The 23,092-nt window shown below is 35.0% G+C and overlaps 4 protein-coding genes across 4 annotated transcripts; 2 read left to right on the top strand and 2 right to left on the bottom strand.

Annotated features, from left to right (window-relative positions):
- Positions 1–940: 940 nt before the first annotated feature.
- LOC112037390 (uncharacterized) lies at positions 941–6,019 on the bottom strand. Its single transcript, XM_024070203.2, has 8 exons — positions 5,787–6,019; positions 5,579–5,672; positions 3,374–3,493; positions 3,175–3,223; positions 2,745–2,844; positions 2,613–2,674; positions 2,397–2,455; positions 941–1,417 (listed from the first exon to the last, which is right to left on the bottom strand). Exons 1-8 carry the CDS (start codon positions 5,936–5,938, stop codon positions 1,313–1,315), a joined length of 741 nt encoding a protein of 246 aa, XP_023925971.1. The 5' UTR covers positions 5,939–6,019; the 3' UTR covers positions 941–1,312.
- A 1,821-nt stretch (positions 6,020–7,840) lies between these two features.
- Positions 7,841–9,485, top strand: LOC136067863 (uncharacterized). Its single transcript, XM_065774225.1, has 5 exons — positions 7,841–8,418; positions 8,561–8,672; positions 8,770–8,851; positions 9,153–9,204; positions 9,339–9,485. Exons 1-5 carry the CDS (start codon positions 7,939–7,941, stop codon positions 9,483–9,485), a joined length of 873 nt encoding a protein of 290 aa, XP_065630297.1. The 5' UTR covers positions 7,841–7,938.
- Positions 9,486–9,824: 339 nt separating this feature from the next.
- On the bottom strand, positions 9,825–13,233 carry LOC112030203 (uncharacterized). The gene is made up of 6 exons (XM_024062893.2): positions 12,545–13,233; positions 11,495–11,606; positions 11,192–11,363; positions 10,917–11,104; positions 10,630–10,761; positions 9,825–10,203 (listed from the first exon to the last, which is right to left on the bottom strand). Exons 1-5 carry the CDS (start codon positions 13,087–13,089, stop codon positions 10,636–10,638), a joined length of 1,143 nt encoding a protein of 380 aa, XP_023918661.2. The 5' UTR covers positions 13,090–13,233; the 3' UTR covers positions 9,825–10,203; positions 10,630–10,635.
- A 4,730-nt stretch (positions 13,234–17,963) lies between these two features.
- Positions 17,964–18,458, top strand: LOC112002063 (serine/threonine protein phosphatase 2A 57 kDa regulatory subunit B' alpha isoform). The gene has a single exon (XM_065774224.1). The coding sequence runs from the start codon at positions 17,964–17,966 to the stop codon at positions 18,456–18,458; it is 495 nt and encodes a 164-aa protein (XP_065630296.1).
- The last annotated feature ends 4,634 nt before the right edge of the window (positions 18,459–23,092 follow it).

The following is a 23,092-nucleotide window of genomic DNA, read 5'->3' as shown; positions in this document are numbered from 1 at the left end:
CCAACATGCCTTCCTTCTTGATTGCGACCGATTGATTTTCTTCTTTTCTATTTGTTCCTTTTTTTATCGTTAATCGAACACTCACTTTTGTCCTGTCAATTAAACATAGCAACATCCACGGTCCGTTGTAAAAGGGGCTGCTTATGAAAGTGGGCCTTCCACGGAAGATTGCAATCATCAATCGGAGGTTCGAAATATTCAAAGTTACAGCCACTTCGGAAGGTCGTTTGAATCTAAAATTGCTTAGAATTTACTCAAGCTCCAACAATATCTGTATTGTAATCATTGCCAAAGTTCCTTATATTTCAATTTCTTGTAGGAACACTGAAACATTAGACTAACAATTTGGTTTTCTCATCCGTACCCACTTAGAATGCAGCATGCAGCTGAGTTCCAAGCAGAATATTTTCCACAGCTTGAGCAATTTGGTTTCTTAATAACTTCGTACTAGATGTTTGTGAGGCAAGTGCGTCAATTCAAAACGTCAACGAGCCAAAGCCATAGCCATCAGAAATTGGGACCCAAAATCAGTATGGATATAAGTTAATAACAGAGGTAAGTGACCTGAACGCCACGGGTGGCGGGGCAGTGATTGGTGATTAGAGACCATGACGGCAACTTCAAAAAGAAAAGATGCTGAACTACAAGTACAAGACGTTAAAGCTATGGCTAAAATTGAATAAAATGTTAGGACATCAGATTGAAGGATATCTAACTTGAAGTTGACTCCTATTTAATAATGTGAAGGAATCTATCTTTTCTCGACTCTCGAGTGCTGAAAATGCTATTGAGGCGGCACAGCAACAAGTGTATTTGTTTACATGCTTGAGGAGTGAGGACCCCCACATGGGAAGATAAGGAACCGGTATGGACTTTCCAGATAGGTTCCATCATCTAGACATAATCATATTTATTTAAAATCACAAATGCCAACGCATAGTTCAGATGCAAACCAAATAGGCTTTCCTTAAGCAATGAGCTTTGTAACTTAGTGGCATTGTTCGGTTCTCCTCATGAGAACTTGGGTTGTTCACATTTTGTATTACAAAATGAAGAGTTACAGTCAAGATAAGATAAACCCTTAATAATTTTACAATGTTGTGAGAACTGAGAAAATTTGGGAGGCCACCAAATATCTCTTGAAGGCATCCAACTATAAAAGATTAAAAACATTTGAGGGGCTAAAAGTTTTGGGGCATGGCCCCTCTTGGTACTCAAGATGTAGCTCAACACTGGAAAACAAGAAGAACAAGTAGCAAAGAACCGTGCTGTGTATAACCCTGTCAAGCTGGGAATTAACAAATTCCATTCTTCAGCTCAGTACTTTTCTCAATACTGCTTCCGCACGCTGCTCAAATTTTGGTAGGGCCCAATCGTGCTGAACTATGTCAAGACTGTCTTTCTCAGCACCCAAACTCTGAAAGGAAAATAACATATAGCTGATAAGATTAGGAGTCATTCACGATGCAGAATGATGGCCATCTGATCTGACTACTCTACCATGATTCTTAAGAAAAGGACAAAATCGATTTTCATATATCAAAATGTCCCATTTTCCCATATTTACTCCTCACAGGGAACAGTACTATATGTATGTAGGGAAGAATAATGGTTGAAATCCCAGACAAAAGTTTCTTACAATTGTGTATCGAACTCCTCAGAGTCTTTTCATAATAATGAAAGAGAAAAAAAAAGGGGAGGGGGGGGGGGGTCACTCACAAATTATGGGTACATGTTGAGCAATAAAAAAATGTGGGAAACTACCACAGAGAGCCTGCATGCATAATTAAGTGGGGCCAGTTCACTAGCAGGACCAGCAGCTGCTAAACAAAGGTACAACCCTGACAATGCTGATCTCTCATTATATATAAACAAGGGAGATGGGGTATGAGTTCGGAAATAATTGTGAACATGAGCATGATTTAGAAAAAGGAAAGGAGGTGGAAGGGGTATAGAGGAGCAGGTTGTTTGATAAACTTGAGGTACGCAATATAGCTGCATTCGCACATGAACCAACAAAGTACCCAAAATGTTTTAAACAAATAAAACATTAAACATTAAAGAGAATAGAAGGATAAAATTTTTGAAGATTGATTTCAAATTAAATAGTTCCAAACAATTCTTTTTTTAAACCTGTAGATTGTATTAGATTTTGATGTTAAAATTTTTAGTAGTAAATATCAGAAGTACTGTAGTGAATATTATACTATTTTTTTTATAGGTATACTGTAGTAATCATAGTATAATATTCACTATTCATATTCAAAATACTGTAGTGAATATTATACTATGATTAACTCATTCTTCACAAGTATTGTAAAACAATGTATGAAAGCTTGAAGAGTTAAAACTTTCTTTAGCCAAATAAGGGCAACAGAAAACAACTAAAATTGTACCTTCGTTGGATCAAAGCCAAACCCACTCATTTGCATCATACGCTGGGTGTCATCTGTGGCTGCACCAGAAACAACATATCACAAATTCAGCGAGTGCATCTAGAAATCTCAGTATCAGAGAAAATCTGAGTTCAAGTAGTAGTGCTTCACAATCATTTGAAAACAATCAACACCTTTTTTTTTTTAACATTTAATATGCTCTAGATTAATACTAACCATTGTCTTCTCCCAGTATGAGACTAAATAAACCTCTTAATCCAAACAGATTGAGGAAATACCTGAAAGAAATTATTTTGAATTATTAGAAATCCAAGGTAAATTCAGAAAGCTACCCAGTTGGACACAAACCATGAGCGACTGCTGACATAGCTAACATCCACAGTACTCAAGTCAATTCCATTCTGTAGCATTGACCTGAACCTCTGAGTCAACGGAAATGGTATTTTAGCTGCAGAAAACAGAGGCATTTAGATAACCATAACATCAATAAATGAACACTTACAGAGGTAAAGACTGATAAAACTGCCTGAATTCAGAGAGACCCTAAAAGTCAGAAAAGGAAAAGGAGGATGAAAACAAATATTTGCCAGAACAAAACACGAAAGAACAGGATTAATGACAGAAAAGGCAAACATTAATGTATGTTCCTAACAACTCTGCAGGATACCAAAAATAGCATGCAACTCAAGAAAGTTTTCATATTATTTCAAGATAAAAATCTGAAAATGAAGAAACAACATGGGCATCGAGGTATTAACATGCTGGTATAGAAACAAACCTGCTACAAATCCCGAGAAGAAAAAGTTTACCCATGCGAAAGTAAGAGTCTGGCCAACAAGAAAGTATAAACACAATCAGTTATCTAAATTATGTAATTACAGCAATAAAGGTCAAGCAATTACACCACCACTTACAGTTACATAATAAACAATCACAGTGTCTTAACAAAGGAGAGAAAACTATGCAATTTGCAATACCTGGGGAATAATCATTGAAAGGTTCTTCTTCATCATATCCATTGCCATGTTTGGATCAGAGAACATTTGTGCCTGGGGATTTGGAGCCTGGCCCTTAGGAACATGCAATAGCCCATTTTCCTGCCATGTCGCAACAAATATATAACTTCTATATCAGTTAATTAGCAGCAACAAAATGAAGATTAACGAGCTTGTATGTGAATTCCCTTTATAGACAGCATCACACACTAAAAACAATCATTATAGGAAAGAGAAATCGGATTATATCAATATTATTATACTCTTTAAAAAATACAAAAGATTGTTTAGAAAAAGGCAATCTTAATTTGCTAATTGCCCGAAATGAAAAGCAAAAGTAATCTGATAAAGAAGTTCCTCAGTAAATTTATTTATTTATTTATTGGTGAGCTACAAATTCACCCAATGGATCTTGAACCCATGAACTCACCCTTCACCTAAGACTTGCAAGGGAAGGAGGGGCCAATTGAGTTATAACTCATTGGCGATATTCCTCAATAATATCTTCATGATTCTCAATCTTGAAGTCATGTGTAGTAGAATACCAAGCAAAATACAACAATTAGCGGGGTCCTGAGCTAAGCTTTTACTATACTTGGAAATCTTAAGGCCATAATGCCTTTCAAATTTCCTCCTAGCCATTATCCAACAACAATAATTATTGCTAAGAAGAATTCCCATGTTATGCCAATTCCACCCAAAAGGTAATGAGCTACTCCAACAGCATCCTTGGACAATGCTCTCAAGGTTCTAGGTTGGCATGCTTATAACAAATAAAGCACCCACAAATACTGGACAGCCCATCATGTTAATATAATTAAACCCACCAAACAATGGAGAAGAACACCACATCTCATCATACATTCACAAATATTATGAATTACAACAACAATGATAACCAAGCCTTAGTCCCAAATTTTTTGGGGTCAGCTATGGATACTCAATAATTAGTCAAGGTTGGCCGTGTCGATTCTTTTTCACCATTCTATTCTATACAAAGTCATAATCTCTGTTACTTTCTTAATTAACATGTCCTTTTTTACTATTTCTACTAATGTTATTTTTGGTATTCCTCTAACCTTCTTCATTCTCTCAACTAGGATCAACCCACTCTTTCTCACTGGTGCATCAATCGCTATCCCCTGAACATGAGCAAACCATCTCAAGTAACTCTCCCTCATCTTTTCAACAATAGAAGTCACCCTTATCTTTAAGCAAATTTACTCATTTCAGCTACTTATCAAAAAAAAAAAAAAAATCTCATTTCAGCTATACTCATTTTTTGAATACGTTGCTTCATAATAGCCCAACATTTAGTACCATAAAACATAGTCGATCATATATAGCAGTCATATTAAAGTTTTTCCTTTAGCTTAATACGTATTCTAGGATCACACAACACTCCTACTGTGCTTCTCCACGTCATCCACCTAGCTCTAATCCTACGATTCACATCCTCAACAAACCCTTTATCTTCGTGAATTATTGATCCAGGCTATTGAAAACTGTCACTCTTTATATTCTAGAGTGTCTTGCCAAATTTCTAACTTGCCATTGACTTCACTTCTAGTTTCATCCACTACAATTATATCATCTGTAAAAAGCATACACCAAAGGGCTTTCTCTTAAATCAATTTAGTGAGCTCATTTATCACTATTACAAAGAGATATGGACTTAATGCTTAACCTTGACGCAAACCTGTAATGAGAGAAAACTCACTTGTGATGCCTCCACTTATTCTCATACAAGTTAACTCTCATACATATTCTTAATCAACTTAAATGCATAACCTCTCCAGCTATCATATGCTTTCTCTAGGTCAATAAAAACTATATGAAGATCTTTACATGCTTATCTATATTCAATCAATCTCTCCCAAAGTTTCATAGCGCAACTAATACGTTTAATTGCATGCAGTTTTGAATATGCTGCGGTATTAAAACACCTGACTAGGTAAAACTTCAGAAACCCAAAATTGGAGCCTTAAGCTTGAATTCAATCAGTATAACAATTCTCTGAAGCCTTAGAAAAAATAATTTACTAACACTCTCACAATCAAACAATTTAAGCTCAAACATCCCATTACTGAAATCATTATATACTTCAAATCATTCCCTAATCTAAAAATGCCTAATTACCAATTACAATAATAATCACCAATCAAATACAAATGATTATAATTATACCTCATTGCTGAAATAGAATCTGCGAGCACGAAACGACCTAGAAGGAATAAAATTAGCACCGGAACGTAAATTCCGAGCCCTAACAATCAATTGCCTGAAAAAGAAAGAAAAAACAAAAGTTTTAGCACCACGGAAGCTCAATTCCTATGAATCTAAATCGTATAACATAAGGGAGAGAGTACAGATTAGGGTTTTATACTAGACTTGCCCTTCTTTGACGATTTTGGCATCGGGAACTTGGCTAGAGCGCATGAGCTTGGAGACGAAGTGTCGGAGGATCCCGATGAGGACCATGACCACGGAGAGAGGGATCAGGACCCAGTCTCTGATCGCCGTGTCTAGCACCAGATCTTCCGCCATTGTTGGAGCTGAGAGAAGCTTTTTAGATTTCAATTTCTGAAATCTCTTCTATTCCTCGTTTCTTTTAGATTGAGTTTTTGTGTCATTGCGGGGAATAAAAAACTAGATTTAGGGGTGTTTATGTCTTTTTACCTTTTTTTTTTTTGGATAAGAAAAACATTTTCAGGAAAACATTTTCGTTTGAGGGCTAAAAACAAAACACAAAGAAAATAAAAACGTTTTCTGGTTAATGGAAATCATTTTTAAAAGTGTAAAAACGCGTTTCAATTTTTTTTTTTTAAACAAAATAAACATCACACGACGGTAAAACTTGTTGTAACAAGCACGAAGCCCTTAAAGCATCTTGGATTACTTTGTTGTTAGCTATTTTGTTTGATTAATAAAAGTTTTAGTTTATCAAAAATATAAATATATAAACTTTACATGATTATTTCAATAAAAAAAACTTCATAATCGTACCTTGTTCTCTCCGGTTTTTTTTTTTTAGTCAAATAGGTTATGCGTGAGATTTATTTAATTTTTAAATATTACATAATTTATGTCTAAACAAAAATTGGAAAGGATTCCTTTTAAAAAAAAAAAAAAAAAGTAGTGAAGGAAATTGAAAGATTAAATAAAATGAGAGTGTGAGTTCCATTTATCTCAACTAATAAAGTCTATGATGGTTGAATAAGAGATCTGAAGTTACTCTTAAAAGTATTTGCACTATCCACGATTGAGTGATGGTGTGACAATATAAAAGATAGTGTGACAATATAAAAGATGCCTCCTCTACTCCAAAAGTTTACCAAACTAAAGGCTTTTTTTACTTCCTCTAGGGCTTCTCTCCACTCAACCAACATCCTAGATTGAGGACTATGAGCCTTTAAGCTTTGTCTTATGTAGCTTCTCAAAGTTCCAATTTTTCTTAACAATCACACATCTGTGTGAGAGGAGGGATACATGTACTCGATGCATATAATACCACCTCCTTAAATAGAGGTTCTTAATGATGGTGTACACTATGAGAGTGATTCACATGTTTCCCATAGCTTAATTACCTAACACACTTATAGAATACTTAAAAAGAGAGTTTGTGGCCAATCCTTTTAATAGAGAGTCTAAGCGCACAACAAAATTCACAATATTTTCACAACATTCTTAGTTTTTAGTTGAGGTGGGTCCCAATAAGTTTTTTTTTATAATAATTTTATTTAAACTTATGGTGAGTTGACACTTCACTTATTATGAAAATGTTATGACATTTTGTTGTTACAATTAAAAAAAAAATCATTTTTATATGGCTTGCTCGTGTGTTAGGTAAGGGGAGTGTTAGGAACCTAGTGGTTCCAAAGGGGATGGGTGAGAAGTGTATGGAAATGAATGGCAATTGTGTTTGAATTGACTTAATTTGATGTAATCACCCTCCATAGAAAAATATTAAAAGAGATAAAGAAAATGCACTATAAGCAAAGAATTGGTTTATTGATCTTCAAGATATTCCAAATGATGGTTACATGCATTATTTATACAATTCAAGCTCTCTTTCTATTGGTGACTCATGACTTAATCCTATTGGCTTAGCTTGTGCTCTCACCAATTAACCCCTGTAAATATTATGGTGTCACATGTGCCAAGAGCTCTAATTAACTCCAGCCTAATCTCAACATGTGTAACTATCTGACTAACTCAAATTGAAGGGTGGAACTACAAGAATTATTAGGATATTAGGGTATTAAAACAAAGTGGGGTTCGTAACATTGAGGACCTGGCCTTCCTTATATCCCCTTGGTTTAGCGTACTTGCATACCATAGCCTCAATCTCCAATTCCAAACATTTGAAAATGTTTTTTGCTTCTTTTAACAAAGATTCCTAACTTACTGTTGATGCTTGGTCTATTTGCTTGATTCTTTTCTGTCATATTGCTCCAACTTTTCCTTTCGTACATACGTTTCGTCTAGCTATAAGATTTGTGTAATGGCTTCCCTACTTCATACATGTTCATTCTCTCAACGTAGAAATGGCCTTGGTCTCTTTCCCCCCCATCAAATACAGCAGTAGATTTATCTCGCATTCCCCACATTCCCTTCCTTACATCTCTCTACCAAGCAAATTACAAAACCTTCCTCTTAGAAAACCACAAAAGAAGGCTTATGTTCTAAGTAATTCTCACTCTCCAATTTCACACCAAGCTTTGATTTACAGCCGCTTCTCTTCGAGACACACACGCTTAGCACTAGTGCCAATTAATGCTAAAAACTCAGGATCAGGAGAGGAAGATCATTCTGATGCTAAAAGCTCAGGATCAGGAGAGGAAGATCGTCTTGATGCTAAACACTCAGGATCAAGAGAGGAAGATCATCGAGCTCTGGAGACTGTAAACAAGTTTTATGCCGCAATCAAGAACAAAAACATTAATCAATTATCTGATATAATTGGAGATGAATGCAGATGTATCTGCAATTTCTCCTCTTTTTTCCAATCCTATGAACGGAAAATGGTATATGCACTTCAACTAAGAAGACATACATGAATTGTATTGTTCTTTATGCATGCTCAATGCCACTTTAATTGCTCTAATACATTACAACATTATGGAACACATGACCAAACAAATATCTATGGTGTTTCTTTCTTTGCAGCAAGTGTTGGATTTTCTCTCTAATCTGATTAAAAGCTTTGGAAATAATTTTGAATTTATTGTAAAACCGACATTGCATGATGGTATGCATGTTGGCGTTTCATGGAGGATAGGTATGCCATATACTTTCTTTTTAGTCATGGTATTATCTCTTTGTAGATGCGTGGAGTTCTAATCTATTCGATCTTTTCCGTGGTGGTTTATCTGTAGAATGCAAGAATATTCGTGTGCCTCTAGGAAAGGGTTTCAGCTTCCATATTATGCAGTACTACCAGGGGAAGCTGTATTTAAGGTGTGACAAATTCATTTTTTTTCTTTAAGCCATTCGTTGAATTATCTACCCATCTATGATGTACCCAAGAATAGAGTAATAAAGAATAGTTTCTCACTCATAAAATCTACTGATGTAACTTTGTGCATATACTGTTAATTCTGCCGCTTGAAGTACAGTTATACTTTAAAAAAATGAGACTTTACACAATAACTATATATGATTAAAAAAAAAAAAACTCCAAAAATCAAAGCATATATTAACTGTTGATAATCCCACTTTTTGGTATTTATGCACATGATATCATTTTATAACAATCCAGAAACGTGGAGATGTTCATGGAACCGCTTCTTCATATTGAACCTGTTAGACTGGTATGAGACTTTCCCTTTCCCTTTTATATGTTTTCTGTTTTTGCCATTTACCTCAGAATCATTGTGTACAATGTATATTTGTGTTTTTATGCTCTCTCTCTCTCTCTCTCTCTCTCTCTCTCTCTCTCTCTCAGAAATTGATTGCGTTTGTGATGAAACTAATAGACAAGATGGATATTCACATAGGATCCAAGAGTAACGGCAAGAGAGTCATGTATTTTGTACTCGCTATGTTCCTCATTGGTGCCTCTGCGTACTTGTTTAAACTCATTTTGAGTTAGTCTCAAGGCATGGACCACAATGATATGTAATTTAATTCCACTTGATCTACATAGAAAAAAGCAAGGTCCCTCATGGCAATATGGGACAAATTCGATAAAGGGGTGTGGGGGTGGGGAACCATTGCAGAGTTGCAATTATCATGTGCCTCTCTCTCTCTCTCTCTCATTATTTTACAGAAGTGGCTGCTACTTTAAAGTTAAAAGTTAAAATCTCGGTGAAAATAATTCTCTTAAATGAATTGCTAATGAACCACAAGCCATTTTTGCCATATACATCCATACAATTCAAGCTAGTTGACCATCCAAATAAAAGCAATTGAAGAAGAAAAGAAGAAGCAATGACTCAACAAGATAACACTAGTTAAATGCAACAAGAATTGCCGCCATCTAACAAGATACACATAATTATCCTCAAGGATGTACACAGAGGATTTACCATTCTAACCAGTTTCCTTCAGTCAGTTCAGAGGTTAGCATTGGATGAAAAGGAAAGACCACAAAATGAGAAAGAAAAACTAAATCCAGGGCAACGGCAATAACTACAAGACACTCCTTGCCCTTGGCCCATGGTTACATATTCATTGTCATAATAAATAGCAAATTAATATAAAACATGTCATCTAGCCATGTCAATGCACCCAAAAGACGAGAAAAAGAAAACAATTCTTCACTATCTGTTCTACCATCAGAGAAGACCAGATGCCAAGGTCTCAAGCACCTGCAAAATATAAGATAAAACTATTCCATCAATTGTTTAGAACAAAACCGAGGATAAGAAAAATATTCAATGGTCAACCATATCAAAATATATTGGTTGACATAAAGCCATTGAAGCACATCAATTTTAAATATATATTTACTTTATGTGCAAAATAATATTGGGAGTGTGCTGTTTGAGGTTTTTAAGTATAAAGAAATAGTGAGAAGGTGATGCCAACATATATTCTTTCTGAAACTCGCAAAAAAACAATTCATCAAAATAACAGGAAGTGGAAAGTTGATAGACTTTTCAGACATGCTAAATATGAAACATACACTTGAAAGCATATGAAGGGAGATATGCAGAAATTCTAGAGACAGATCAATTGAATATGAAAACCAAAAGGGACAACATTTGCATGGAGTTAATAACAGTCAACATTACCAGGCATCATGACTGATTGAACAAATGATGGCGTGTTATCATCTCCGGTATCCCTAGTGCAGAAATGCTTTCACATCCAAGAAGATCACGAAGCTTTGCATCACATAATATCACCATTGAATTTAAAGGATCCTACAATGATTCAAGTGAAGCTGCTAAGATTTAATTGCCAAATGAGAGAACTTGCCAAAATAAAGCAAGATAACTTCTAGAAAGACTAATTTAAGTAGAAAATTTAGACAAGAAAGAGAGAGAGAAGAAATAGACATGTTCCCAATGCTACCTACCTCCAAACGGTTAACCTTAATGTACTCCCAAACACGTGTCATAGCCTCAGATTGGGGCATCTCCCTTCCCCCAGTGCCCAAGAATTTGGCAAGGGCTTCGGATATTACGACAGGAGATGATCCACGTTGAACACTTTCAGTTGTAGACTCAACATCTACCTTCAATCGTTTAGCTTGACTCGACTCCTCTGCACACATTTATAAGTGGATTAAAATGACAAAATCAAAAGCATCACAGGACAAAAATGTATTGTTTTTTACGCCACATCGCATACTTGTAGGTTCAAGTGCAATAATATGTTTGGCTAGCAACTTATTCATCTTGAACATGTCAGTACAGTCAGTCTCAAAGACCACACGCAGGGCATCATCACAGATAATCTTCCTCTTGTTACTTGGATCTTGGAGATTGTTTTTCCTGATGTATGCCCACAGCTGCTTCACAATCTGTATCAAGCAAACTGGAGTTTTGTAATTACTTATATCAAGATTAAAACTTCATGAACATTAATGCTTCAGAAATGTACGTAATTAAAGAGGCCAGTAAAGAGAATTGTAGTAAATTTGGAGATAACAACCTCCGTCCTTGGCAATGCTGGCTCACCAACAATTGCCTGAAGTTCCGGTGAGACGCCACATACTTTGTTTAAACCCCCCGGCCCACCTCTCCTTTTGGCTCCCACAGGTGCACTGAAACAAAGCACATTTAATTCTAAGTAAGTAATAGTGCACTGACATAAAATACAATACACACAAATGCAACGGGTCATCCATCACACTTCATACTTCTATTGGTTACATGACAAATTGGATGCGCAATAAATAAATAAATTCCATAGACAAAAAAAAAAAAAATGTCATCACCCAAAAGTTCAAATTTTGCATAATAGACACGGAATATCAACTTGTTCTCGCACAGTGACAAGATGGGGATTGTCATAAACAAGACAAATACAAATTCAATGTCCCTTTTTCAACTAAATTACTTTCCCAAAGCGAAAAGAACCTTCCATCTATCAAAGTTTTAATACAGCAAAGCACCCGATAAGGCCTCCAATTTCAGCCAAAAAAGAAAAAGATTAGCCAATAGCCTAACAGCTTAGAAATTTTTTTTCCGAAAATATGCGTCAGGTTGACTTGAATGACTACTATTTTAACATACGCACAAGCCTAACATAACATAATATTTTGACTACAATTTCAATTTCAAAACTTCACCACCTTATGCTACGCTACTTCCAAAATTTCGTTCCACAGCCACAGTTCTCATAACTCTTTTAACTCTCAGACCTATCTAGTAGTGGTCAATTTTTTTTTTTTTTTTAAATGACCACTTATAATTAAAATATTTCAGTGATACCCAATCCCCCCTTTGTTTTCTTCAACCTACACCAAAAGATAATTAGGCATGCAACAGTGACATAGATAATTCCTTTTTCTATCATTCTCCCCAAAAGAAAAAAAAAAAATCCTTTTTCTATATACATACATGTGTTTACATAAGCAAAAATAGATAATTTAAAATAAGCAACTTTTACTACAACATAAATAGAAAACCCTAATTCTGACAAATTAGGATAAAGTTTAAAATATTAAAATTGAACCAAACAAAACCCTAAAAAAAGAACCTTTCTTTGGGTGTGTGAGGAGTGGCATTTTGAGCGAAAGCCTCGGGCTTTAGAAGCTGCGGCGGAGGCTGAGGCTGAGGCTGAGGCGGAGGCAGAGGCTGGTGGTGTGGGCGGACGTGAGGGTGAGCGGCTTGGAGGGCAAAATGGGAAGGAAATTGTTGTTGTTGTTGTTGTTGGTGGTGGAGTTGGTGTTGGTGTTGGTGGTGGTGTTGTTGTTGTTGGAGTTGTTGTTGGTGTTGGTGGTGGTGGGTGGATTGGAATTGAGGGTGGTTGTGGAGGGCAAAATGGTCTTTCGGAGGTTGTTGTTGTTGTTGTTGTTGTTGTTGAGGTTGTTGTAGTGGTGGTGGTTGAGGTTGAGGTTGTTGTGGGTGAGAGCGGAGGAGGAAGTTGATCTGGTCTCGGATGAAGCCAGCCTTGTGAGAAAGGTCTAGACCTAGCTTCGCTTCCACTTGCTGAACGACGCCGTTTAACGAGTTCACGGCGTTTGGGTCTGACTGACGTAGCACCGACTCCACACCTTTCGCTATTTCTTGGTCCGACACCATGGTTTCTCCACCTTCATATAGTAACTGAAATAAACCAACTCTCTCTCTCTCTCTCTCTCTCTCTCTCTCAAATCGCTTCTCTCTCTCTCTCTCTCTTTCTCTCTCTTTCACTCCCTGCTCACACTCTCTCTGTCTCTCTCTACGTCTCTCTCTCTCTTTATAAGCCTGAAATGACCATAATACCCTCCATAACGCACGCTGCAACAGATGGTAGAACTGTAATTCCACTAAAGCTTCCTTGTCCCTCTCATCCCTCTATTTGAATTGACTAAAATACCCGGTGCTGTTGAATTCAGCCAGTGGAAAAGTTTGTCCAAATATGTAACTGTGCATAGTCTGGATATAACGGTAATTCGAAAAAGTTGCAGTGGGGGTATCTCTTTTTTAAAAAATTTAAAGGGTAAAAAGATAAAGAGGGTGAACTGAAATGAAATTTTCTTTTGAAACTGCATAGTGAGAGAGAGAGAGTGGGGCGGTGGGTGGGTGAATTTACTGAAATGGGCCTACTGGTTTTGCCTACTTTGTTTGAAGATGGGACTTGGGAGGGGTGAAACGGGAATTTGGAAGGCGTGTATAGTGGGCATATTGGTCAGTGAAATTAGGTTTGTTGTTTCTGACTTTAAACCGTTTGGATAGAGGATGGTAGTGGGGGGTTTGGTCAACAACTGTAGACTACTGTTAGTGACCGCCGATGAAACGTCGCTTTATCCAACGGTTGAGAACGTATGTATGTATAGTTTTATCGACTTTGTGTAGCCATATAACCCAACCCACATTCCTCTTGCTCCTAGCATATTTTCCGCTAAAAAAAGGTTATTTGTTTGTTAAAACTATTTTTTGTTTAATCTAATAGCAAGTTTTTTTTTTTTTTGGATAACAATCTAATAGCAAGTTTGTTTGTTTTGTTTCTTTAAAAAAAAAAAATTATGATAGCAAGTAAGACTATGTATGTTTCAACGTAAAATATTTTTCAAATTTTTTATTGTTTAGTGCAATTTAAGATGTTAGTCTTGTCGAAAAAATAAATAGATATTGGATTAGGAAAAAAAACACATTCGCATTAATGCTTGATGATAGAAAAAGTACCATGTTTTAGTCAATTAAACTCAAAATTCACCTATATCAAATCATGCAAAGTTGTATAAAAAATAGAAATACATAGTTACTACAATAATAAAATAAATTTACACTAGCAATCTGGCACTATTCATTTTGCATTTATTTTTTTTTAATGTATCCCGATAATAAAGAAAGAAAGTGATAGTTGTTGTTGTGTGTAAAAATAAAAATAAAAAAATCAAGAAAATTGATATGTTAAGAGAAAAGTTAACGAGTATTAGTTTAGAGAATATTTTTTAGAATATTTTTAAGAAAAAAGAAAAAAAAATCAATTAATTTTTTTATTAGGACACGGCTTGTGTCCAGTGGAAGTTTCCACTGGACATGTTGGATGATGGACACGTATCTAGGAAATTTCCATTGGACACAAGCCACACCCTTTTTATTATATCTTTTTCTATTTCCAATAAAAATAGAATTAAAATTTTCTTAAAATGACCTATTAATAAATGTCCTAAAGACATCTGTAGGATCAGTTTTTGCGGCCCATGCCCAAGGAAGTATGGATTAGGAGCCCACCGAGCCCAAAACAATAAATTTTGTAGAGAGTGGGTGAAAGGGCTAGGCTAATAATGAAAATAACAATATTAAACGGCAACACTAATGGGAGGATTTGAATTAATGTGTTCTTGGACTAATATAAGTGCTCTGTCCGAAGAGGTGCTTTTCATTGATAATCTGGGATTACAATTCCTGGAGCTACAATAATCAAATACCTCTATTTTCCCTTTTTCGCCTCCACCCTTTTTTTCTCCCTTTCTTCCTTTATATAGCGCTGCCTTCTTACATCTCCTCCGTCCACTTGTTCATCATCCAGGCACCCATTTGAGTGCAAGTCCCATCACCCCACTTTTAGTCATATGTGAGTGGCGGTAGCTGAGAAAGCACTGTTCAGGGGTCTTATCCACATAAATGCGGCTAGGAAGGTAGGTGCAGTGCATTAAATGTGGTGGTTGAAGTATGCCTCCTTGACATTTCTCTGTTCCCGTTATCTTCATGTGTGTCCGAGGTTCCTCTCCCTCTAGACACTTGTCCAACAGATCATTTGAACCTCCCATGCTCGTGTTGGGTCAAACCTCTTCGGATCCGAGGATGTTGGACTACTCGGGCACATGATTACCTCCTCGGATGGTGACGAAGAGTGTTCCTCATTCAGGGCTTTGGGCCCAATAAGTTGGGTTGGGTTTTTCTCCCCCCACAATAGGTATTTGTTCTTAATTTACAAACTATGCAGTAAAATGCTATTGTTTTGAAACTATTTAGCAAAATGCTTCTTTTTTAAACTTGATTTTAACAAAATTAAGTTACGGGTGGAACTCGACATTAGCAATGTCAAGTTTTATGCATATTTTGCTACTTAAATTTTTTGAAAATTTAAGTGAAACTCGATATTGTTAATGTCAAGTTCCACTTAAAAATATACATATAACTCAATTTTGAGCATATTGAATTTTATATAGAACTCGATTTTGTTAAATAAAGTTTCAAAAACAAGGACATTTTGCTAAATGGTTTCAAAATAAGAATATTTTGCTGTATAGTTTGTAAATTATGAACAAATGTCCATTTTCCCCTGAATTTTATACTGTAACAAGTCTTAGGCTCAAATAGTATTTTGTGCTTGAGGTTTATTAATTATTAAAGTCACTAAACTCTTACTTGACGAGGATCTTATTCTAGAGAATGTAATATATGCTTAAAAAATAGATCAATATACACCCTCGATAATACCACTTACTTCAAATAAAACTATACAAGTCGTCAACCATGTATTTCCAACAGCACCAAACACAAGTGCAATCTCGACTAAAGAGTAAAGACATTCTAAAAGGAATAGCTTCTGTTAATTACCATCACCACGAGCAACTGGCAAGACTTTTGACAGATCGAATGAATGCAGAAAACACACATGGCGCTAAAGTTTTGAGAATCCAAAAGAACATGTGGAGTAAGCAGTGAAGTAATAACAAGCAGGTCATACATTGAAGCAACAGGATTTTGACTTGAAAAATATATAATTCCCTTAGAGCACCCACAGCAGATGTGGGATATGTGCCAAATGCTAAATATTTGGCACATATCCCACACCAAACCGTGTTTAACCCCATTTATCAGGTGGTGTAAATGGTATATTTTTTGCAACATTGAACAGTACAATCACAAATTTGCAATTGTACGGTAAGATGTGGTATATTGGTTTATTAATTTTTTAATCCTCGTTCACTCTCATTTCTCTTTCGTCTCCTTCAGTGTTCAGCATTCACCGCCTCCATCTCCATCTCCACTCCCTCATTCTCTTTCCGCTTCCCTCTTCCCTGTTGCTCTATTTTCTTCCCGTTCAAGAATATGAGCTACCACCGACTACCATCACTGATCTATATCCTTCATTGGTTTTTTTTCTCCCTTTTCTTCACTCTTTCCTCTCTGTTCTCTTAGCGTGGGTCTAGGTTGTGGTTGTGATTTTCGATTGTGGGTTTGGTTGTAGGTTGTGGTTGTGGTTTTCGATTGTGGGTTTGGTTGTAGTTTCCAATTGTGGGTTTGGTTCTAGGTTGTGGTTGTAGTTTCCGATTGTGGGTTTGGTTGTAGTTTCCGATTGTGGGTTTGGTTGTAGGTTGTGGTTCTGATTTCTGATTGTGGGTTTGGTTGTAGGTTGATTTCCGAGTGTGGGTTTGGTTGTAGGTTGTGGTTGTGATTTCCGATTGTGGGTTGTGGTTGTGATTTCCGATTTCCTCTCTACCATCATTGATCTATATCCTTTCTTCGCTCTCTGACCTGCATATATGGGGTAGTCAATCTTGGTTGTGTAGTTAGATACTGTTGTGTAGTCAAATATATGTTTTCATTGTCTCTCTTTGAATTTGGTTACCTGGAATACTGTTGTGTAGTCAAATACTGTTGGTTGTGTAGTCATTGTTACTTGGTTGGTTGCGTAGTCATTGTAGTCATTTATACTGTTGTGTAGTTAGATATGTTTTCATTGTAGTCAATCTTCAATATTCAATATACAAATACTTGGTTGTGTAAGAAATGGGTTTCATCACTTCTTGCCAGCAAGTGCTCATTTAATTTTTCTTTTGCAACGGACATTTAAATTGAGTGTATTATATGTTTTTGCGTTCTCCTAATCTTGCAGTCTCCAATTAAGATTAAGGGCAAATTGCAGACATAGATTTAAAATATGGAGTTACCGTACTTATATTCTTTGTGGTTTGTTTTATAATGTTGACTGGTTTTGTAAATTTTCCCTTTTAGTTGTTCACTTCGTTGTGCCACTTGTGTTTGCAATCTTGAAAGTTGAAACTTTGCATTTAGAATAGCCTCTTTATATGGAATTTTGGTCAAATGGGATTCATTGCATTCTCTCATCACTATTAATGGTCATTAGCTCATAGAGCAAGTATTTAATCCTGGCGCAAAGGTGCTTCTGGTGTTTTTTGAAAAATTCTGCCTTTTTAAGAACGCTATATCAATTACCTGACTGTCCAGTGCCCTTTTTAATCTACTAATGGGTTTGCCTTGACTGTTCTTAGTCATTTCTTACATTTTTCTTTTACCTTTTTCTGCAATTTCCACTTGTTGCCTTTTCATTTTAATCGCTTCATCGTGGAGTCAAAAGGGACATTTTGAAATGATCCAAGCACTGCCAACTTCAATTGAATTTCAATCTGTGATTAGTGGTTTTCTTATATTTTTATATGGTCTAACTAGTTGATAGTTCTGACTATCTAGTGGTTTACATGTTGACTTGATTTCTAATGGCCAATCGGTTTATATATGAGACCGAGAGGCATAGTGGTATCGGCGAGCTTTTGGAGATTCTAGGGAGTATAATCAATGGGTTTGCACTGCCAATGAAGGAGGAGCACAAGTTGTTTTTGGTTCGGGCGCTTATTCCTCTGCATAAGCCGAAACCGATTTCAATGTACCATCAGCAATTGTCTTATTGTATTACTCAGTTTGTGGAGAAAGATTATAAGCTCGCCGACACGGTTATAAGGGGTTTGTTGAAGTATTGGCCTGTTACTAATTGCCAGAAGGAAGTTCTCTTTCTTGGAGAACTCGAGGAAGTGCTGGAAGCCACGCAATCCGCCGAGTTTCAGCGTTGTATGGTTCCTCTTTTCAGACAGATTGCACGGTGCCTCAATAGCTCTCATTTTCAGGTTTGTGAAATTTTGGATAGAATTTGTTGTTTATCAGAGCTAAAACCTGTGAACTATCAGTTTTTGTTTGAGACAAATGGTTGCCAATGATTGCTTTTGTTGTTTTTCACTTTTTGGGAATATGTTATGTTGACTGGTTTTGTAAATTTTCCCTTTTAGTTGTTCACTTCGTTGTGCCACTTGTGTTTGCAATCTTGAAAGTTGAAACTTTGCATTTAGAATGGCCTCTTTATATGGAATTTTGGTCAAATGGGATTCATTGCATTCTCTCATCACTATTAATGGTCATTAGCTCATATAGCAAGTATTTAATCCTGGCGCAAAGGTGCTTCTGGTGTTTTTAGGAAAATTCTGCCTTTTTAAGAAAGGTATATCAATTACCTGACTGTCCAGTGCCCTTTTTAATCTACTAATGGGTTTGCCTTGACTGTTCTTAGTCATTTCTTACATTTTTCTTTTACCTTTTTCTGCAATTTCCACTTGTTGCCTTTTCATTTTAATCGCTTCATCGTGGAGTCAAAAGGGACATTTTGAAATGATCCAAGCACTGCCAACTTCAATTGAATTTCAATATGTGATTAGTGGGTTTCTTATATTTTTATATGGTCTAACTAGTTGATTGTTCTGACTATCTAGTGGTTTACATGTTGACTTGATTTCTAATGGCCAAGTTTTGTTCACTCAGTTATATCATGAACCTGTCAAAGAACCTAGTCAATCCATGTCTGAGGTCGCAAACTTGTTTGTTCATTGTTTTATTTCTTGCTTTCTTTTAATGTCTTGGATAAGTGCAATTTTAAAACATGTTTGAAGAAGGGACTAATAATGGTCATAGGCTCGTATGGCAAGTATTTTATCTTGGCAAACAGGTGCTTCTGGTCATTTTAGGAATATTATATCAATCACTTCGCCGTCCAGTGCTTTTATTTATATGCTAGTGGGACTGCCTTGACTGTTCTTAGAGCCAATTCTTACCTTTTTCTGCAGTCTCCACTTATTGCCCTTTTCATTTCATAATTACTTCATCCTGGAGTCAAAAGAGATGTTCTTAAATGATCCAAGCATGCCAACTTCAATTGAATTTCAATCAGTGATTAGTGGTTTACTTATATTTTTATATGGTTTAACTAGTTGATAATTTTGAGTATCTAGCGGTTTATATGTTGACTTGATATTCAATGGCCAAGTCTTGTTCATTGAGTTATTTCATGCTTTCTTACAATGTCTCGGGTAAGTGCATTTTTAAACATGTTTAAAAAGGGCACTAAAGTGACCATGTTGGGACACCTAGGGAGTTATTTGGGGAGTGTTGATTTGAAGAACAAGGTGTTAGAGTTAAGAAATTTTTTTCGGTCAGTGATAGATTATCTTGAAATGATAAACCCAAGGGGTTGCACAATTGGCTGGGGATCATGACTTATAATTCAGAGGTTGCTAGTTTGAGTCTCTTGTTGCCCTTTCCCTTGGTGTTATCAGAAAAAGAAAAAGATTTCATATTGAAATGAAAAATATGTACAAGTGTGTGCATATCTGTGTATGTGTGTGTTAGAGAGAGAGAGAGAGAGAGAGAGTGAGCTCCATATTATGTTTAAAAATAATATTTAAACCTGAAGGAAATCTTACCTAGTTTGAGATGATGATTGTAATTTGTCAATCAATAGGTCAACAGGTTACTTCACACAATCTAACTTTCGAGGCATGATCATTAATTCCTGTTTGCTAGAAACTTTACCAATGATATCTTTGATTCTTATATCCTGATCTCATGGTAAGGCAACGGCCAAAATGATGGTTGGAAGTAGTTTAAGGTGTTTCTACTTTTCCATTTCTCTGCAATCTTCATTCAAGTCAAGAATGGAGTATGGGGCTTTCCCCCCCACCCCCCCCCCCTTTTGTCCGATTTCCAAAAAAAAAAAAAAATGAAAATGTTACCGTTAGAATTGAAGAGATTTGAAAATGAGATTTGGGTTGTGGACAAAATGTTACCGTTGAACAAATAATAAAGAAAGAATAAAATAAGAATTAAGAAATAATATTTTAATGAAGTGATAAAAATATAGAACATCTGATAAATGGGGTATTGTAAAATGATGTGGTAAAATAATAAAGTAGGCTTTTGGTGTGGTAAAATGGCATAAATTTTGCAACGTCTGCTACGGATGCTCTAATGTCCATACACTATTATCAAATGATTTTTTTTTTTCCCTAATAATTGGAAAGTTTGAGAGAAGACCTTGGCTAACATAACGGTGTATGTTATATTTTTTAATGCTAAAATATAAATTACACCCTCTAAATTTGGCCAAAATTCATTTTAAACCTCTTACTTCTTAATTCATTTGTGTTCTTTAACTTTCAAACTTATTTAATTAAGGCATTCATTTATGCTTTGTTAAAAAAAAATGCTCTATTAATAAACCCCTATGTTGCATATTGGGTGATTTCCTTTTTCGGAAGTATTTTTTGTTGTCTATACCTTGCCACTACTGGATTTAAGACTTCTCAATCCATCCCCACTGCCAACGTTATAAGAGCCTATTTCCAGAAGAAAATAAGTTTTGTAGCATCCATTTTGCAAATCCAAAAAAATCAAGTGAGTTTGCTCAATTTATATGTGTAAATATTATATATTTGTAATAGTTAGAGCCTAGAGGTTGGATCTTGGTACAATAACAAGTGTCTTTTATAATTTAAAAAAGAAAAAGAAAAAGTGACAAGTTACAAGTTACAAGTTCAAGTCATTACTCATGCATTTGAAACAACTACTTCACCTTATTGGCATTTTCAAGTACTTTTTCAGCATTTGAAAGAAGTAAATTATCAAACAAAAATTTGCTTTGTTTAATATTACTTCAAAATTGCATAAAGAACGACAAAATTTATATATCTTTACCTTTACCTTTTCCTAAGCTAGCATTTCTCAAATATCAAGATTCACTAGGTTAACCCATAACATTAACTCAATTATATATCAATAATATTTTCATCATAACATTACATAAAAATTCTATTATACATATGTTTATGTTTACGTTTCCTATTTGAAAGCAAGCGACAAAGTTTGATTGGGAGGCAAAATGCACAAAGTGATAAACCAAAGAACTTTGTATAACAATGAAGTATAGGCTGAAGAAAACAACTTCCTCAAACATAGCTAATATCTATCTCCTTCGAATCAAATTTTCATTTTTTAAAGAAAATCTTATATGTGAGATATTGCTACAAGGTAGAGTCACAACTGCAAACAACCTCTAAATCTTAACAACCTTTGAAGAATTTCTGCTTGTTAATCTTTGAATCTTAACATAACTTTTAAAGCAATGTTTTAATATTTGACGGCCCACCAATAATCCTTTTGACCTTATCACAAGACAAATCAAAGAAATAATTAAAATTTCCAACCACTAGTTAGGGCCTACTCTAACTTGGTTAAATTAGTGTTCAAGAAATGTGTCTGTGGATTGTACACCCATGTATAGTCGTTACTCATTAGCTCAGCTTAAAAAAAGTCGTTACTCATTGGAAACCATTCTATTATTAATTTTTAGATTTATCCACAAGTTACTAGATAATTTAACAAGATTTTTTCTCAAATATCATGATTACTTGTGGACTTATCTGAGTTCCTAGACTAAATTATTTTCTTTTCATTAAAACCATAAGAGTAAATCAAAATAGGCAAAGCTAGTTGAAGAAAGTCAGAGATAACCAAATATATGCTTACAACTACTTCACCTTATTGGCATTTTCAAGTATTTTTTTTTTCATCATTTGAAAACAGCAAATTATCAAACCCAAATTTGTTTTTTTTTTTTTAAATTACTTCAAAACTGCATAATGAATGACGAAATTTATATATAGACTTTTACCATTTCATAAGCTATCATTTCTCAAATATCAAGTCACTAAGTTAACCCATAACATTTACTCAATTATATATCAATAATTGAATATTTTCATCATAACATTACATAAGAATTCTCTGATACATATATGTATGTTTATGTTTATGAAATTCCTCAAAGAATCTCCTTACATGTGGTTTCTTGTTCTTTATACAGGTTTTCTTTCATAATTGATTTTTTAGTCTTGTTTACTTGTTAAAGTTTTTAGACTAAAATCTACACCAACTTAATCCCATCTCATGAGTAACAATTTAATCATTTGGGTTCGATATATACTCCCTCTTATTATGTCATAGTAAGTCTTTCTAATTAAATTCATGGTAGGATCTATCATTCATATGAAAGAAGTGAACATTATTCTCATAGTATTGATTAATTTTCTTCATCTCACAACTTCATATCCAATTTATCCAAAAAAAATTTACTAAGCAAGCTCAGTACTAGTGTTTTCATATTTACAGGGCACTGCGTTAGAGTCTTAAAAGAACCGAGGAAATTGTCAATTCACTGGGGGTAATGAATTTGTTATAATTTGTCTATCTGTCTTAGCATATTATAAAGAACTAGCTAGTGAGATTCAAAGTTGCAATGCATATGTTAATACTGTATTTTTCCAAACTTCATTTTACTTGTAAATATCCCTATTTGATTTCAAAAATTATATTTTTCATATTAATATTATTGGAACGAAAAAATAACTAAATTTGTTTCAATTGGATGTTGAAATAATTAATTGAATTAGTTAATGGTCAAAATTAAACATAACATAAACGTAAACATCAATATAAGATAATTTATGTAATGATGTGATGAAAATAT

Source organism: Quercus suber, unplaced genomic scaffold (genome assembly GCF_002906115.3).
Source record: "Quercus suber isolate HL8 unplaced genomic scaffold, Cork oak 2.0 scaffold_88, whole genome shotgun sequence".
NCBI classification, from domain to species: Eukaryota; Viridiplantae; Streptophyta; class Magnoliopsida; order Fagales; family Fagaceae; genus Quercus; species Quercus suber.
The sequence above is the reverse complement of the archived record's forward strand: the minus strand, read 5'-3'. Positions and strand labels throughout refer to the sequence as shown.

What these genes read in the sequence shown, in the direction of transcription:
- LOC136067863 (XM_065774225.1), top strand. Translation starts at nt 7,939, where the DNA reads ATGGCCTTGGTCTCTTTCCCCCCCATCAAATACAGCAGTAGATTTATC. An exon ending in AATCCTATGAACGGAAAATG is followed by an intron (nt 8,419 to 8,560) that starts GTATATGCACTT and finishes CTTTCTTTGCAG; the next exon opens with CAAGTGTTGGATTTTCTCTC. An exon ending in TGGCGTTTCATGGAGGATAG is followed by an intron (nt 8,673 to 8,769) that starts GTATGCCATATA and finishes GTTTATCTGTAG; the next exon opens with AATGCAAGAATATTCGTGTG.
- LOC112002063 (XM_065774224.1), top strand. Translation starts at nt 17,964, where the DNA reads ATGGCCAATCGGTTTATATATGAGACCGAGAGGCATAGTGGTATCGGC.
- LOC112037390 (XM_024070203.2), bottom strand. Translation starts at nt 5,938, where the DNA reads ATGGCGGAAGATCTGGTGCTAGACACGGCGATCAGAGACTGGGTCCTG. An exon ending in TATGTCAGCAGTCGCTCATG is followed by an intron (nt 2,675 to 2,744) that starts GTTTGTGTCCAA and finishes AATTTCTTTCAG; the next exon opens with GTATTTCCTCAATCTGTTTG. An exon ending in CATACTGGGAGAAGACAATG is followed by an intron (nt 2,456 to 2,612) that starts GTTAGTATTAAT and finishes TTTCTGGTGCAG; the next exon opens with CCACAGATGACACCCAGCGT.
- LOC112030203 (XM_024062893.2), bottom strand. Translation starts at nt 13,089, where the DNA reads ATGGTGTCGGACCAAGAAATAGCGAAAGGTGTGGAGTCGGTGCTACGT. An exon ending in CCTCACACACCCAAAGAAAG is followed by an intron (nt 11,607 to 12,544) that starts GTTCTTTTTTTA and finishes GCTTTGTTTCAG; the next exon opens with TGCACCTGTGGGAGCCAAAA. An exon ending in TTAAGGTTAACCGTTTGGAG is followed by an intron (nt 10,762 to 10,916) that starts GTAGGTAGCATT and finishes GAATCATTGTAG; the next exon opens with GATCCTTTAAATTCAATGGT.